The 17488-nt window shown below is 43.2% G+C and overlaps 2 protein-coding genes across 7 annotated transcripts in view; one reads left to right on the top strand and one right to left on the bottom strand.

Moving 5' to 3' along the window:
- The window catches only part of CACNA2D3 (calcium voltage-gated channel auxiliary subunit alpha2delta 3), an 846876-nt gene that overhangs the window by 708796 nt on the left and 120592 nt on the right, over positions 1–17488 (top strand). The gene's annotated exons all lie outside the window — the stretch shown is intronic.
- On the bottom strand, positions 1157–12562 carry LRTM1 (leucine rich repeats and transmembrane domains 1). 3 transcript variants are annotated; one of them, XM_043885646.1, is made up of 3 exons: positions 12023–12562; positions 9098–9694; positions 1157–3768 (listed from the first exon to the last, which is right to left on the bottom strand). In XM_043885646.1, the coding sequence occupies exons 1-3, from the start codon at positions 12027–12029 to the stop codon at positions 3335–3337; spliced, it is 1038 nt and encodes a 345-aa protein (XP_043741581.1). In that variant the 5' UTR covers positions 12030–12562; the 3' UTR covers positions 1157–3334. The 3 variants fall into 3 exon arrangements, with proteins under 3 accessions (XP_043741581.1, XP_043741579.1, XP_043741582.1); XM_043885644.1 differs by having other exon boundaries at positions 12072–12562; XM_043885647.1 differs by lacking the exon at positions 12023–12562 and adding an exon at positions 9914–10196.

Genomic DNA, 17488 nt, shown 5'->3' with positions numbered 1-17488 from the left:
TTGTGAGTTTGTGACCTCTGGCAAAGCAAAAATAGTGATACTGTTCCACTAAATATAAAGAAGAAACTATATTTTACAAAATTTTCTCAGAGCAATCCACAATAAACGTGATATTTATTTACAGTATTCCTTCAGTAAGGCTCTATGATGGAAGGGCATTTTATAGGAGAATCTATAAATATGACAGCAACAATAAACAGCTGAAAATAATCTATGAGGCGTTTGCAAATTACCCCTCATGAGCTGTAGTGGTTGTGAAAGATAATTTGCGGTTCTCACAGAATACCCTGCAAATTGAGTCTTTCATCTGCAAGTTTTTTACAGAGAAAACATTTCATTTCTCCTATTAACGAATGATAACTCTGCATTTGTTAATCTAAACAATTTGATTTATATTTTTCTGTGCTGAGAGACTTGTTGACATTTTAGGGTAAGTAAGTATTTTCATCGCCAACTTCTCTTTGAGGTGACTGTAGGCAAAAGATCGACAGCTGAATATAAGAAGGCATCATTTTAATAATTTTCCTTAAAGACATCTCGTAAAGCAGGAACCTATTTGCCCAAGTTATCGTCTGTGCTTAGAAATCTAATAGGACGTGGGTGTCAAGGAGTGAGGATTCTAGCCACATTCGGGGTTTTCTGCGGTGGATTGGAAGCTCTGTCATGTAATCGCTGTGGGCAGGGGGATGGGGTCGACCTGCACAGTCACCAGACCTCCGACAGATGTCTTAAATCACAGCAGTGAAAATAAATAAATCAATAAATTTTTAAAAAATCACAGCAGTGAAAGAGGCACACGATGTTGGTTTCAGTAGTTTCCAGCTTATGTAATATCTGTTCAAGTATCTCATGGGTTGGATGCCAAGATTACATGAATGTTCATGAGAACACCTCTCACCATGCATGGTACGTAGCACGAACTCTCGAAACATTTGGTGAAATGAGGACAATGTATAAAAAGATCTCCTCGATTTCCTTTCTCATATTGCTTTCTTAGCCAAGGACTCATAGTCCAGGGCAAGGAAGACTTTTTTCTACCTGGAAAGTAATCCCTCCATCCTTGGACGGGATGCTTGGTCTTACCTCTGAAGTAGTGCATGAAGAGAGCAGAAAGGGGGCATCGGGCCTGGGATGGAGCTGATCCCAGAAGCCAGCTTTCCCTGAGATCTCTTTTTGATCTTAAAATCCACGGTAATTTTTCAGTCTACTCTTTAACATATCCAGATTTATTTTAATATTCAGAAAAAATTAGCATCAAATGTAAATGTTTTCCCCCAGAAGAATCATTTAGCAAAATTGCTGTTCCAGCGAGTTGGCCCATCTTTAACTTGTGGGGTGGGAGACAGTGGTTGTGAAGCACTGTGAGGAGGTATAGATGTTCTCTGTGATGTGTGAGTCCTGCAGGGTAGGCTAGGGTAGGTCCATCCGTCTTTCCCCTGACCTCTTTACGCTGCTGGGCAAGGCTTTGGCTGCATCAGACAGGGAAACAGTATTTCATCCTGTATAGACCTCCTATTCATGTGCCAGGTTAGGGAATCAGGACTACTGATTTAAGATCCAAAACACTGTTACATGCCCTGAAGAAGTGAATGCAGAGCCAGTACCCTGAATGGCAAATATGCTTTATCCTTTGAACCAACTCCAGTTGATTAGTTCTGGTTGCCTACAGTGCTGTCTTAAGAAGGCATCTGTGGTGCATCAGGGCTCAGGGGGAGGAATGCTGGGATTGATTAGTGATGTCTGTCAAGGCCTCTGGAGGGACAACTCACCCTGTTCTCTTCTTTTGCTGAGTCCTTAACTCCTCTGTGTAATGATTTTAATACTAACAGGTGACTCTAAATATGAGATGGGGCATCATGAGAGAAAGAACAGGTAGATTCTACTTTAAGAAATCCTAGCCTGAGAAAATGCAAATTTACAAAATACATAAATCTGGAGTCAATTATTGCCATTACAGAAAGATTCCATGAAAGGTTCCTTTAAATAGTGAGCTCCCCTACTGCATTAAAATGATGATTCAATTTACAAAAATTTCCTTTGCATGCAACTCTTCAGGACCGTGTCTGTGGAGTTAAGCAAGCCACACCTGATTTTTTTTAAACCCTGGCCTAAATAATGTTCAGGATGGCTGCTGCCACATATCTCAAGTCTCTTGATAATTCCCACTCTCTTCAGACTTCCTCTGACTTCCTCTCCCAGAGTGTTGAGTAGACAATCTGGGTGGTGGTCAGCAGCTGCTGGCTTCCACCCTGCTGCGGCTGCATTTCATTAGTGGGTAAACTGATTGCTCTGTGTTTATGTGTGGGTGTGGTTGAACAAGCCTATGCACTCTGCGCACTCTGTACATAGACACAGATACATATAAGCCATTATCTCCCTCTCAGCCCACCCTAAATTCATTCCTGCTGTGAGAGTTATAAATGGAAGGTTCCAATCACCTGGTGGGTATGGCCTTTTGGTGATATGTGCCCTGAATTCCGCCACCCCGTCCTCTTTGTGTTTGTTTATATGTTATTTCCCGTTGCATCAGAAAACTTCCCCAGACCCTGCGCCTGAGTCATATTATCCACTCGTGGAGCCCTCTTCTTCTTCTGTGGCCTAGAGAGCCCCAAATGGTTTTCTGATTTAGAAAATTAAATAGAATCTGACTCTTGTGGCAAGCTACAAAAATTCCCAACCAACAGACGCTCCCGCTAAATGTATAACATACCTAATATCTAAAAGTATCACTGGTCTAGCATGAACTTGGATTATAGAAGCACTCAGTGCTCCTTGGGTAAGATCATCAGCTTCTTCCCAGGCACTCAGAATTGGGCAGTTTTCCAGTGGACCATAACGCTCCCAGGAATGCTGACTGGCATGTGGGTTTGTGTTTCAGCTGCTTTGTTAAAGCAACTTAATGCAGGGAAGAGTACCTTGAAAGGGATGTACCTTCCCTTTCTCCATGGACAGCCTTTCCCACATAGAATAACTTCTCAGGCACAGAGCACAAGTTATCATATCTATTTCAACTATGGTATTAATATTTTTTTTAAATCTCAACATAAATTTCTTTCCATAAATATGTATATATATATGCATACATATATATATGACCCCATGAACTGTAGCCTGCCAGGATCCTCTGACCATGGGGATTTTCCAGGCAAGAATACTGGAGTGGGTTGCCATTTCCCTCTCCAGGGGATCTTCCAAACCCAGGGATCAAACCTGGGTGTCCTGCATTGCAGGCAGGAGAAAAAGAAAAGGAGGCAGTAACAGTGACCTGTCAGCCCTACTCAGAAACTGTTTTCTGGTTTAAAATGATTATTATTCCTATTTGAGATGAAAGTTCTCAGGCCAGTGAGCTGTCAAACAGCTCTCTTCCTTCTGTCTTCGTGGGCTCATTGGTTTGAGCCAAGCGTCCCCCATGGTACTGGGCTGTGATAGCTGCATAGGTGCAGCCGTAGATGGCGGCCGCCAGCATCATGAGACTCACGATCCCACACACCACCCCTGTGATGACAATGGTGGCCATGGCGTGGCGCAGATTGGCCGGCCTCGGCTTGGGTTTGATCTCACACTCCCGGTGGTCTCGCTCCCCTGCGCTGTGGCTCTCGGAGAGCCTGGGGACAGCCTGGTGGTCGGCACCTAGCTGCGGCACCTGCGAGGACTGCAGGTGTAGAGAAGGAAACGGGCAGGGGTGGTACAGCTCGTGAGGGATTTCAAGGAGGTCCTTTCCCTTCCAGGTGTCTGGTGATACACAGATGATGCTGTCCGTTATTCCCCCTTTAAGAAACAAAGACAAAGAATGATAGCAGAGTCTGATACAACCAAATTCCCAAATCCTCAGCCTGCAAAACTTAGGCAGATGGAATTTATAAAACACCTTCCCCCCGGCCCCGGAGTCAAAGAATTTAACAGCCATATTTTATGATTTTAAGATTCCTAAATTGGCTGCATGCTAAAAATGCCACACACTAAATGGGCAATTATGTATGACCAAGAATTCATTAGAAGCCAAGTCACCTTTACCTTATAAATGCCAAGGGAAAACAATGCAAAAGCTGACAGGAAGGGGCGCTGGAGGCCAGCCTGAGGGCACTCTTGCACGCCCTAATGAGCCCTGCCACACAAGAAATCTATTGTGCCAAATCACCACTGGAGATCTAAAAAATAAATAATTAAAACAAATGTCTTTTCTTGTGATGTTATGTGTTAATTTGAAAGACCCTGTGTCTCTACCAACACTCTTCAGTGATGCCAAATGGGGAAGTCAGCGGTCCTGTGAGTGTTTTGTGTATCTGAAGGTTTGACAGGAATATGTATTACGTTCATGGGATTAAGTACAATTAACGTGCCTCCTCAGACCTCGAAACATTTAGTATTTTGAGTACCAAACTTTCTAAGACTCAATTTCCATTCTGTGTAAGGGGATTGATTTCCTCAGGTGTTTGGACTCCAGGGGAGATTTGAGTAGCTAGAAATTCTTTTCTAGAAAGAGCAATGAATAAACAGATTCCATCCTGGCCAAATTTGACCACCAATTTGCTATTTGACCTCAGACAGATAAACTTCTCTGACTAATTTTCACGAAAACATCCTACTTGTGTCTCTTTTGATGGTTTACAAAGCACTGTTAGATAAGTCCTCACAACTCTGCTAAAATGGATAATTCTTGTCCAGGGTCATTCAGGTTAAAAGTGGATGGATCAACACTGAAATCCAGCCCACTCCTATGATCCCAGTTTTTCCCACTAAAGTCACATCCTCTCTCTCTCTCTGGAATGTTGTAAGGTCCATGGAATTAACACAGTGACCCTCAGTAGATCCTTACCTCCGTGAGTTGTGACACTAATCTTAGACTGGAGATTTCTTTGTACACATCATAGGTGGTTTATGAAACTATACCAGAAATTCCCAGGCAGGAGGTTGTTACTTCAGTGTTTAGAACCTTCCTGTGTACTTCCTTTTAGTACGTCACAATTTGGGGAATGTTCTCACATCCATTCTATCTGAATTTATAAGCTGAATCCTACTGTGACCCTATTAATAGATAGGGCCATTTTGCAGTTCAAGGGTTATTGTGGCCCAGGTCACACTGGGGTTGGTGGCCATGGAGAAATTCAACACTCATGTCTTTTTGGCCTTTGCTGCTTGAACTGAATCACCTATTGTCAGAGTCTCCTGAGCCTGATCTGGCTTCTTCAGTGATCCCCTGAGGCAAGAACCTCAACTCCAAAGCAAAATGATAATAGTAATCTCTCCTTTCTTGAGCTGAGGTGCAGCAGGCCAGAGGTGTGGTGTGCCTCCTCTGGATGACCCCAAGGTGCCAACAGGATGTGACTGAAGATCTCTGTCTCAGGGAATGTTACAGTACTTCACCTGGGGAACCAGCAATTCCACTAGCTGACTTAGACCTAGACTGGGGCGGTTCACCTAGCCACTCCAGGGTTAAGTTCATTTCTCCTGTTACTGGCTTCCTGTTTTAAATATTAGGGTGAGAGGCATGGCCTCAGGACCCAGAGCCAAGAGAATACACAGACTAGAGCCTGGATGTGGCTGGAAGGCCAGGGTTGTGGCCATCAAAAGCTCCAGGGTCTCCTGCGTCCTCAGCCAGGACTCACTTCCCAGCCTTCCTCCACCATCTCTTCAGCCACTCCCCAGGAGGCAGATCTGCCAACGACAGCTTGAGGGCCTCAATCTCTTCTGGATTCATAGAAGTTGACAATTCAAAAAGTTCCAGCTTTCCAAGCACTCTCATTATCTATCATCTGGCTGCTAGCAGCTCTTAACCCCTGTCTTGAGGTAAAACGAGATTCACATCCCGAGTCTGACCACTACTTAGCTTTGCAACCCTAAGCAAGTTACCTGACCATTCTGTGCCTCTGCTTGCTCATCTGGAAAGTGAGAGACCAGGGTAATAATGAAATTCACTTCACAAGATTGCTCTGAGGACTCAGCTGAATAAAGTATGTCAAGTGTTTAGCACAGGTCCTAGCCCAGAATAAATGTTTAGTACAGTTAACTATTGGCATAAAGATGATTTGTTAACTTATGAATGGAGGGAGAGGAATGCTAATTAGAAAATCTATGCACATGTTCTTGAAGGAGACATTATTAAATATTCATCAAAGCACTTTTTTTTTTCCTTTTATTGTTGGGTCCAGAGGAACGTGAAATTTCCCCACCCTTTGTGGTCAGATTGAAGCCACCTGACTGAGTTCTGGCCAGTGGACCCACTGAATGACACTTCCAGGCTGCAAAATCCCCTGCTTCATCCTCCATGTATTTTGTTCCCCCTCGGAGGGAAGTAAGGTCTTGATCAATATCTATTACCTTATTTTGCCTTTATTCCATGCATCAGTAGTCAGAGTGTCTCCTACATTTGCATTTATTTGCTGGTTTTATTTAGTCATTTTGACACCCAGGTCTTATTATCCCAGATCAGTTTTGCCTTCCTGCAGAGAAAGGCTGTTTTCTGGGTGGGGTAGCTCTGCCATGAGGAAGTGTTGAATTGCATTGTGGAGCCTGAGGACCAGAATCGGTCTTAGGAACTCCCTGGCTTAACACTGTCACTTTCCACCTGGTGACACTGAGGGCGAGAAAGAAACATTAATTTGCCCAAAGATCACCAATGAGTTCGTGGCAGAGCAGGGGGAGCTATATCCCTCCCTATATTGCTTTTAGTTTCCTGGACCTGGGAACCATTTTTGTCAAGAAATATTTTCCTTTGATGAAAACCATCTTTCTGTGATGGTTTGCCTTATGCTTACTATCTCATCCAGAACACAGTAGGTAAAGCCACTTCACCTCTAGATGTAAACAGTTTAATTTGAAGCCTCCTTTAAGAAAGATTTTTGTCAAATCACATGACATCTATTGTAGGTCAACTTGAAAATTAGCTGGTTAATGATAAGCTACTGACTATTCTATTGTTCAGAGAGATTCTTAAATCAATAGTGTTTACTTGATCCCATGTGTTCTCCTCCACTTCCTTCTGTATAACTGCTGCAACTATCCAGACTCTCTTGATTCCCTAAGCCATGTCTGGATCTCTGATATCTTCCCAAATTATGGGCTCAGATATACATCCATCAACTCAACATCACTCCTTGACTATGTAATGGGCATCTCAAACTTGACATGCCCCACGTTGAGCTCTTGATGTACCACCTCCCACACATACTTGCCCATTTCCCCCATTCCACAGCCTGACCCTTGTCAGCTACTGGCATCACCATTTATCTGCTTACTCCCGGAGGACAAAACAAAATTGTATTTCCTGTAATATACTCTGTTTTCCTTATATCCAGTTCTAACCCATTAGTAATTTCTATCAGTTCAATATTCTAAATATCTCCCAAAGTTGATCATTTCTCATCATCCTAGTTTGGGCCACTGTCATCTTCCCTGAAAGACTGAAATCACTTTCTCCCTCATCACCCTGCTGCTTTTTCTGCAGGCTTTGGTTTGATCTCCCTAGAGTCACCAGAGTGACCTTTTAAAATGTAATCAGATCATATTGTTCGCCTGACTAAAATTCTTCAAGATATTTCCATCTTGCCTAAAATAAAATCCAAATGTCTCGGCCGGCTCTGCACGTTCCAACATGACCCGGCCTCTCTCACTCCCGTCCTCTGCGCTAGCCACTCGTCTGTCCCTCTTTCTGTCCCTCAGTGGAGCCAAGCTTACTTCCCTCTCAGGTCCTCTGCAACTACTGTCCTTTTCCCGAGTTACCTCATGGCTCTTTTCCCCTCTTTATTCCAGTTCTGCTCCCCCATATTACCTCCTTGCAGGGGCCTTCCCTGTCCTTCACATCTGAAATGGAACCCTTATTCCATCACTCTCTCCCTTCATGCTGCCTCTAGCACTAACTGCTCTCTGAACATAGATACATATATTTGTCTTACTTAACATGTTTCTACTGTCAGAATGTAATGCCCATGATGATAGGGATTTTCTTATTCACTGACTTTTTCTCAGCACCTTGAAATGTCCATGGCATGTAAAAGTCACTCAAGTTTAGTATGAATGAATGAATGATACTTAAAAGTCAGGAGGAAAGAAGCACTGTGATGTAGAGGAGGGAATGTAGGGCCAAGACCTAAAGCTGCTCCTTCTACTCTTATCTTTGCTTCTACTCTGTGATCTTCATCAAGTTACTAAACATCTTTGGGCATCCATTTCCCATTGATAATAGACTAGCTTTGAGTTAGGAGGGGTTGGCAAACTTTCCTATAAAGAGCCAGATAGTTCATTTTTTAAGCCTTGCCATAGTCTCTGTCCTAACTATTCAGCCTCAACCCTTTAATGCAAAACAGCCAGACAGTAAATAATAAATGGATGTGAATGTGTTCCAACAAAACTTTATTTACAAAAATAGGTGGGCCAGATCTGGCTCTTAGGCTACATAGTTTGCTGACCCCTGAGTGATTTCCAGATCCCCTCATCTTTAATATTCTGGGATCTCTTGCTTTGTTTTTGACATCTGATTAAAGAAATACTTGTTCCCTTCAGAAAGGGAGCCGTATTGTATTCAGTTTTAGTAACAGTGGTGTCTGCTAAAGCAGAATGGGTAATGTCAGTGAAGTTTCATAGCTGTCAAATGGTCAGAAACAGAGAAAGAAGGAGGGGCAGTCCTAAGGAGAAATACCATGCCCCCAGTTGGATCACACTTGAAAATCAGAATCTGTTGTCACTTCAGAGTTGAGTAGTTATTGGATAGGTCAAAAAGTTCATTCGAGCCTTACTTATGAAAATTTGGCCAACCTAATATTTAGGTGGATTGAATTTCGTTCTTTCTTAACGGCCTACAGTTTCCAGATAAATAACTTAATGGTGGTATTAATCAAAAAGTGGAAAGTTGGGGTGGAGAGGGGAAAAAAGTGGAAAGTTGTTTCCATGAATCGTATCTGTAGATGACTTTAAATACATGATTTGAAACACCCTTAATGACTCACTTGCCTCTTTTGCCATACCGTGAAATGACATCAGTGCGCAAAAGCTTACACAGATCCCTCAAACACTTTTCAGCATTCCTTCTACTGCAGAAAACCATTGAGGTTTCTCCTAAACTGATCATACACAGATGGGGGGATAGGCATTAGTTACTGACCTTTATAGACAAATGTCTCCAGCCAGAGTTTAAGACTGAGCAAGTGACAGTTGCATTTCCAGAGGTTGTCTTTGAGAAATAAATGCTTCATTCTGGGCATGGATTCTAGGAGGGCTCGATCGAGCTGCCGAAGCCGGTTTTGCTGGATCGCAAGAACGGTTAGGTTCTCCCAAGGCTCACCTAAGGATGCAGGAAGGTGACTTATATTGTTTGATGACAAATCGAGTTCCCTCAGCTGTGGGAGAGAATGGAATAGTCTGCTTTCCAGAGAATGCAGGGAGTTCTGAGTTAGGTTTAAGACCCTCAAGTGCTGAAGTCCATGGAAAACTCCGGGGGTCAGATTTGAAAGAGAATTGTTGTACAAGTTCAAGGTTGTGAGCTGTGGCACTGATTTAAATGCAGAAGTCGGAAGCTGGTGGATCCGGTTATCTTGTAAGTGCAGCGTTAGAGTCTGAGGAGGCAAATCAGAAGGGATTTCAGCCAGACCCTGCCGGCTGCAGTCTACAGAATTTGAAGGTGAGTGACAGCGGCATCTCTCTGGGCAGCCGCACACCACCGGGAGCAGGAAAATCATACTTGAAAGCAGCAACACTTCACCTACAACAAACAGAAAGAATTGAGATAGGAACCAGTTTCTAAGTGGTATCTGCTTTTGTTCCTGCTTTAAGTTCACAGGTAACCAGAAGGTAGATGACATAGGTTATCAAGTAAAAATGTGAAAAAAAATATTTTGGGGGGCATGTGCCCTTTGTATGAAGCAGAAGAATTATCTAGGAGCAGAACTTTAGGAGCATGAGAGGGAGTTCAGATACTCACATTTCTCAGAAGTATGCTGCAGACTGTGCTGTCCAATAGGACTCTCTGTGGTGATGGGAATGATCTGTATCTACTGTCTAATATGATAGCAACCAGCTTCATGCGACTTCAGAGCTCTTGAAATGTGACTACTGCAGTCAAGAAACTGACTTTTTATTTCCATTTAATTTTAATCAGCTAAAATTTAAATAGCCATATGGTGCTAGTGGTGCATATTAGATGGGACAGGTCTGAAGCATTCTTACAAATTGATGTCCATCTTTCAAGTGTAATACTTCCATGAATGATGATTGTCTCTGCTCCTTTTTTATTCAAGAAATTTTAAAACAAAGAAAATCATTAAAATAACATAATAAATACTCATGTTCCTGTAACAAAGTTCTGTCAGTTATTCATAGGTTGCCATATTTGCTTCATCTCTCTTTTTTCCTTAACTCAAAGAAACAGTGCATTGCTGATAAGTTAAACTCCCTTTAAGTAGCACCCACATCATGTTTTCCAGCAGGAACCACTCCCCACCAGCGCCTTCCCTACCATCACTATTCCATCCTACCAGGCCTTTTAAAAACAACAAAATCACAAATAGCCTTATAGCTCATATTTTGAGCCAGGCACTCTTGGAAGTGCTTTATATATATATATTAATTCATTTAGCCCTCCTAATCTTGTAATTTGGGGTCTTTTACTACGCACATATTAAAGGTGATGAAACTGAGGCACAGAGAAGCTAAATCACTTGTCCAAGGTCACACAGAAGTAGGAGAATCATGATTTGAACCCAGGCAGTCTGCTTTCAGAGTCTATCAGTGTTCTTACCTGCTGTGCTTTACTGCCTGTAAATATTTTTACATACAGACACATAACACACATACATGCACAACACACACATACACATACTATAGAATGTTTTGCATAGTGGTTTTTTAAAAAGCTAAATAATCATTGGTATGTTTCATTTTGCAGTTTAGTCACTCAAAACTGATCGATCCACAGGGATGCATAGAGAGCTCATTCTTTCCTTCTAGCTTCTGTGGAGTATTTGATGTTGAGGCCTTGCCAGATTTATTATTTAGCCACTCCTGTACTGACGAGCATTTGAGTTGTTGCAGTTTCTTTCAGGACAAATGATGAAGCAGAAGGCATCCTTACACAGGGCTCTTTGGCTCTGTAGAAATGTGTACGGGGGCTCTAGATTCAGTACGTGCCTCCTTGCCAGGTTTGAAGAGGATGCCGAGTTAACATTCTCTCAGGCACTGCTAGGTCAATCTCCAGTGGAGCTCGATCACTCCCTTCTTTTTTCCTGAGACTTGAATTTCAAAATGGCAAACATCCATCAAGGACATTTTGTTAAATTGGTAGAGGAATTCACAGGGCCAGGCAATAATATTTAAAACTCAAGATGATTATCTACTTGTAAAGAAAGTTCTTGAGAGGAGATTTTCAGTTTGTCTGTCTGTTTTTGGCCTTAATTAGGGAAATGTACAATGTGGCTGTCAAATGCACACATTTGTGCATGGAGCCTTTCCCTCTCTGTCCTTTCAATTCTCTTTCTCTGATGCTGTGAACAGTTCTTTAGGGCAAGTGGGGAGATGTTTGGAAAGCCTTCTGAAGGAGATTTTGCTCAGTTTAGTTTCGCTCAAGAGATGCAAAGCATTACAGTCCAGTTCCCTCTTGCAGCATGTAAAAGAGAAAAACCTTGTTTTCTTCTCTGTAATTTTGCAAATAATATACATCTCAGTGCCAAAGCAGCTTCTGATCAGAGGAGAGTTGTCACCCCTCACTTTAGTTGTGCCTCACCCACGCATTCATTACCTGCAGAAAATCATGCCGCTCCCACCTCCCCCGCCCCCGCCAAGTAGATGATGTATGAACTCCAACCTGAAGGACTGTATTTTCTCTGAAATGGCCCATAACAGGCCAACTGCATATCCATTCATGACTAGGTACGTTTGTCCACTCTCTCTTCCTCTGACCCAGCATGGCACAAATACGAGACATTTTTAGCATCTGTTTGGTCTTTTGAGAAAGACAACTTCCCACAGATACCTTCCTGAGTTGGGGGGGGAGGGTCCCACTTTCTAAGGCGTGAGGGAATTAATCATGGCTCACCTTCCATGACTGAGTCTCCACCGGCTTACCCGCTGAACCCGAAGCCCACCTTTATTAATCTGCAGGTCAACACATCGAGGGCATGGCAGACTCCAAGTCCAGGTTTTCATTCACTTTTTTTCTGAATCCTGCCAGTGCTTTTCTTCAGCACAGGGAACAGTGGTCGCTTTCAGGAGACCACTTATTTAAGCAGCCCTTTCCTTGTCTCCATCTGGATGGGATTGTTTTCCATCAGAGGATCGTTTGATTGTGCTCCCCGCCTTCTTTCTTAAAGCATTGCCCTTCCCAGGATCATCGCTGCCTTTCCCATTGAGACGAGGAGCCACAGAAAGAATGTTTGTCAAACCTCAGTGAACAGCTGTAGCATTCAAACATGACCCCGATGGCTCCGGCTTTTTGATTATTTAATCTGCTTGAAGTCCAGGGCACCAAAATAAAACTGCCTTCTTAATCCGGTCCTGTTTTCTGAATTCTGTTGACTTATTAACCCTGCCGTGTCAACCCATGTCAAGTTGGGAGATGCTCGCTGTGGATCCTCGATCTGGGGTTCTAGCAACAGAGCCAGCAAAGTGTGTAACATGAGGACAAATTGACCTGCTGGAGGCTGACACGTTTTCCACAGTGCACTGTTTGGTCACCAAAGGCTTATTCAGCCAACATCCGTAGGGATTAGCTGTGTTGACAGGGTCTTGATGCCCTGAAATTCATAGCCATGGTTTCCTTTCGTGGACATCACAACCTCTTCTCCCTGGTGCCGCAAATACTTCTCAGCTGCTTCTTTGCTTGTTCTCCTCCCACTGCTCCCCCTCCCCTGCCCTCATTGAGTTGACCTCTCAGTTTGCATGCCTTTAGAAATACTTCTCAATCTTTCATCATTTCCCTGATGGTGAGGTTCTGGCCCTTTCCTCATTTTTCACATATAAAACAATAAAGCCGCCCTCGTGAGCATCAGGCGTCAATGAACTGTGACTGTTCTGTAATTGAAGCCACTGGAAGCTTTCCCACCAGGGACTGGAACGTTTCTTTGAATGTGCAAGTGCCATGCCATTTACTGAGGCGGGATTTCAGTGTCAAAGCTGCCCTTCAGCATGCCAAAATGTCCCACGTGCCTCCAGCAACTCGTGTAAAGAAGGTAAAAGCCATGCTTTTCTTGAGGCAGCATGAAGTGGAATATCTGGCCACAAGCAGTGTAATAAAGTGGTTGAGTTTAGGGTTTGAAATCAGCCTGATCTGGATTTGAATTCAGCTTCACCATTCACTAGCTTGAGGTCTCTGGGCAAGTAACTTGCCCACTGAAAACCCATCATCGTCATCTCTAAAAGAAAGACAGTAGTTTTTCTTTTACAAGATTGCTCTCAGGATTTCGTGAAACAATGCATTAATATTGTACCTTAATAAACGGTCACAATTACCCAAGAGTGCTTTCCTAGGCTCTTATGCTGCTACCATTCAACTTATCCTTGACTCAGTAGGCAGGACGGGGGTCCTAACAAAAGACCAGGAGGCCTGGCCCCTCATGCCACTCTGGTGGTACTGAGGGAAGAGGCCCCTTGGGAATGAAGTGAAAAACTGGATTGTGACTATCCTTAACGGCCTGCTATTTGGGATCCCATTGCTCCTTTGGACAAGCTCCTTCCAGCCTCATGGAGTCTAAGGTACTCATCTTGCCTCCTTCCTGAAAACCTGCTTCATTCAGTCTGTCATCTTTAGTCCTTCTCTCCAACGTTCTTTGAACATCCGAAAAGTAATGCAGTAAAGTAAAGCATAGGCAATAAAGAGGCATTTAAATCTTAATAAGGACTAAAGGGTTCCTTTCTTTCTCCCTTTCTTCCCTCTGTTTTTCCTGTCTGCTTTCAGATGCACAGGATTTAATAATTATTCCTGTATGATGCATGACCATCAGTGGCCTGTGTGTAGCAGTCAGTCATCAGTGGGTCATAATATAACAAACACCTGTGAACCTAACAATCATCCTAAGAACTAGAAAGCTTTCAATAACTTACAAGCTGTGTGCTCCTGTCTTTCCCAGGGGCCAGCAAACGTTTTTGTAAAGCGCCGATGGTAAATATTTAAGACATTATGGTCACGCAGTGTCTGTTGCAACTACTCTGATGTTATAGCATGTACCAACCACAGACAATCTGGAAACAAATGGTGTGCCTGAGCCCCAGTAAAACTTTATTAACAAAAACAAAGCAGGTGGAGGACTGGATGGACCCAGAGGCTATGGTGGTGAAACCCTGCTCTGTCCCACTGTCTAGCCACCACTGTCGCTGCCCCACCACAGCTAGCTGTCACCTGCTCCCACTGCCACCACCCCACTGGGCATATCCACCACCCTGTTTCCTTGTCTGTATGATGAGAAGGCTGAGGATGAGGATCTTTAGCGTCTTCTTATGTCTAAAACCTTGTCATTCTGGTAGAATGCTTGAGTGGGCTTGAAAGGCTTTGTACTTACAGACTTAAGGGGAGCTTGGGCAAATAAAGAATTTGAGTGTCTCTTTGGGTTGCAGCAGAGCTATTTGGTGTCCTGCAGAGTCCAGCTAGGGTCCAAGTCTCATGGACTCAGAGGTCTGAAAACAATGTATCCATTGACGGTGTAATTGGGTACAAGAGGCCAGGACACTTCCAGGAAAACTGGGCAGTCGAGCATACCTGCGGTTAGAGCCAGCCTGTGTGGCTCAATGAGGAAGCACACTTTCATGGTGCTTGTACTCTCAGGTTGTACGGTCTTAGGCAAATCATTCACTTTCTCTGAGACTCAGCTTCCTCATTTGTGGCATGCCAGCCTCGCAGGATGCAGGGAGGATCAAGGGCTGCATGTTAAATTCATAGCACCGGTCTGGTAGAGCAGATAATCAGAAGTGGTGTCTCCTGTAAGTAGTATGTCTTCGCAGACCTCAAAGGGTCTTGACTCACTGCTCCCAGCTAATATATGTGAATGCCCTGGGAACACACAGTAAACCCCCACAACTGATGGGCTCCTGGAAGCTGTGGCCTGTTGCCCCAAGGGGCTCTTTGGTTCAGTTATACTCCTGCTGACTCTAAAGTGATTCAAAATGGCAGTGCACACTTGGAGTGGAAGGGGCTCCTGGACCTAGAAAGGCTTTGCATGCAGAGGCTGATTGATTTATGCCACCTGACCTCAGCCCAGAGAATAAAGGGAGGGTGTGTGATAGGCATGCTAATGCCTGCAGCGCCTTCTATCCCTCCCTATGTCCGAACAGAAACGTGGTAAGACAACTGTGTGTGCAAAAGACTCACAGGTCAGGTGAGGCCAAGCCACTGCTCTGAGGGGCTCCCAGTACCAGGATCTAGTTGAGAGCCCAGTTCTCTGCACAGAACTTGCTTCAGACACACTCTCAGAGGAATATGGTGGTTACTGTCACTGCAATTTCAAGAACTTCCTAGTTTCTATGTATTTTTATATAAATATATTTCCTATACACTTTTGTCCATTTTAAGTCAGAATGTTTCCCTATATTTTTTTGCTCGTTTTAAGTCAGAAAATTTCCTCATATAAATTGGTCTATTTAACATTCTACCTTCCTCCAAAAAAATTAACGTTTAAAATGGATGTGGCATGGAGCTAGTGGTAAAGAGGAGACAGAAGAGATGCCAGTTTGATAACCTGGGCTGGGACGATCCCCTGGAGAAGGAAATGACAACCCACTCCAGGGTTCTTGCCTGGAGACTCCCATGGACAGAGGAGCCTGCCAGGCTACAGTGTCCACAAGGTAACAAAGAGTCAGGGAAGTTTGAAGAAACTTATCATAGCACAAAATGGATGATGTCTTAAAACCCAGCAAACGTGTAATAGCTCTTTTTCTGAGGTGATATTGTTCAGCTATTTTAAAAGAATAAGTTAGAGCTAAATATATCCACCTAGGAGGATATTCATAATAAATTGTTAGGTTACATAAAGAAATTTGAATAAGAATGCACATTGTATAGTCCCGTTTATGTTGAAATGACAACAACAAGAACAATAACAACAAACGTGAGAGGTGGGAATATTAACTCTAAAAATGTGCATTGATTTGTCTGAAGATTGAGTAAGTGGGGGATGGATAGACACTAGATTGATAATACTGATTATCTAGGGGACAGGGTGATTTAAGAAGAAAGAGAAAAAATTTTTTTTCTCTTTTTACCTCTGCATATTCAACTTGCTACAACAACCATGTATTACAGCTGTAATTTTCAAAATGCAAAGGAGAAGAGCTGACGTTGGCTTCCCTGGTAGCTCAGTGGTAAAGAATCTGCCTGCCAATGCAGGATACACGAGTTTGATCCCGGCTCTGGGAATATCCCACATGCTGCAGAGCAACTAAGCCCATGTGCCATAACTACTGAGTCTTTGCTCTAGAGCCCAGGAGCTACAATAAGCCCAAGCACTGCAGCTACTGAAGCCCACCTGCCCTAGAGCCCATGGTCCACAAGAGAAGCCACCACAGTGAAAGGCCCACGTCCCTCTACCAGACGGTAGGGCCCCACTCCCAGCAAGTAACTCCTTTCAGCAATGCAGAACCAACGCCGTCAAAAAAAAAAAAAGCTGACTTTTGTTAAATAGCAAGGAGAGGTTCGCTTTGTTTACTGGCATATTTGAGATGGCTTATCCCCCAGTAACTAGCTGTATTATATGTGTAAATAGAGCATCCTTAGAGTTTACTTCCTCTCACTCCAGGAAGATTAGCCCCAAAGTGACACCTGTCTTTCCCTGCCAAATGATCGCCACATGTGACCAGACCTTATAACTCATAGGAGCATTTCTCCCAGTTTTAATGCCTGCTTTGGTAAAATCTTGGCAAAGTGCCCCCCCCCACTCCCTGTCAGTGAGCCCCATCCAAAGCAGGTGCTGGGAGGATCCGATGTGGGAGAGGCAGCCAAGCCAAGGGACAGCTGCAGCTCAGGATAGCCTGGAGGAGGCCCTTGGCACCACAGATCCACGCAGACATTTCATTTAATAATTAAGAGAGGTTTGGTACTTGGAAAATATTTCCCTAGGGTTGTGGATGACCAAATGGCACCTAGGTATAAAATTTTTGCAGAGCTTTTAGAAGACCTCAGTATTATTTTGTCCTTCCTTCCTCCCTCCCTTCCTAACCCTTACTTCCTTGTTTCTCTTTTTCTTTTTGGTCTTATGAAACATACAACAAGAGAATTAGGAATATATATTTTAAATGATTATCATATCATTTATTTAGTGCTTACAGTTGGCCATATATTGGTAAGGATTTATATTAGGTAATTTATGAATTGTTAATATTCATTAACAATTGTTAATTGTTAATGGCCATATATCGGTAAGGATTTATATTAGGTAATTTATGAATTGTTAATATTCATTAACAATTATTAATTGTTAATGGCCATATATTGGTAAGGATTTATATTAGGTAATTTATGAATTGTTAATGTAATAATTGCTGTAACAAGTAAACCTCCAGATCTCAGTGGCTGAAC

This window comes from Cervus elaphus, chromosome 24, assembly GCF_910594005.1.
Source record: "Cervus elaphus chromosome 24, mCerEla1.1, whole genome shotgun sequence".
NCBI classification, from domain to species: Eukaryota; Metazoa; Chordata; class Mammalia; order Artiodactyla; family Cervidae; genus Cervus; species Cervus elaphus.
Note: the sequence above shows the minus strand (reverse complement) of the source record. Positions and strands in the feature narration are given on the sequence as shown.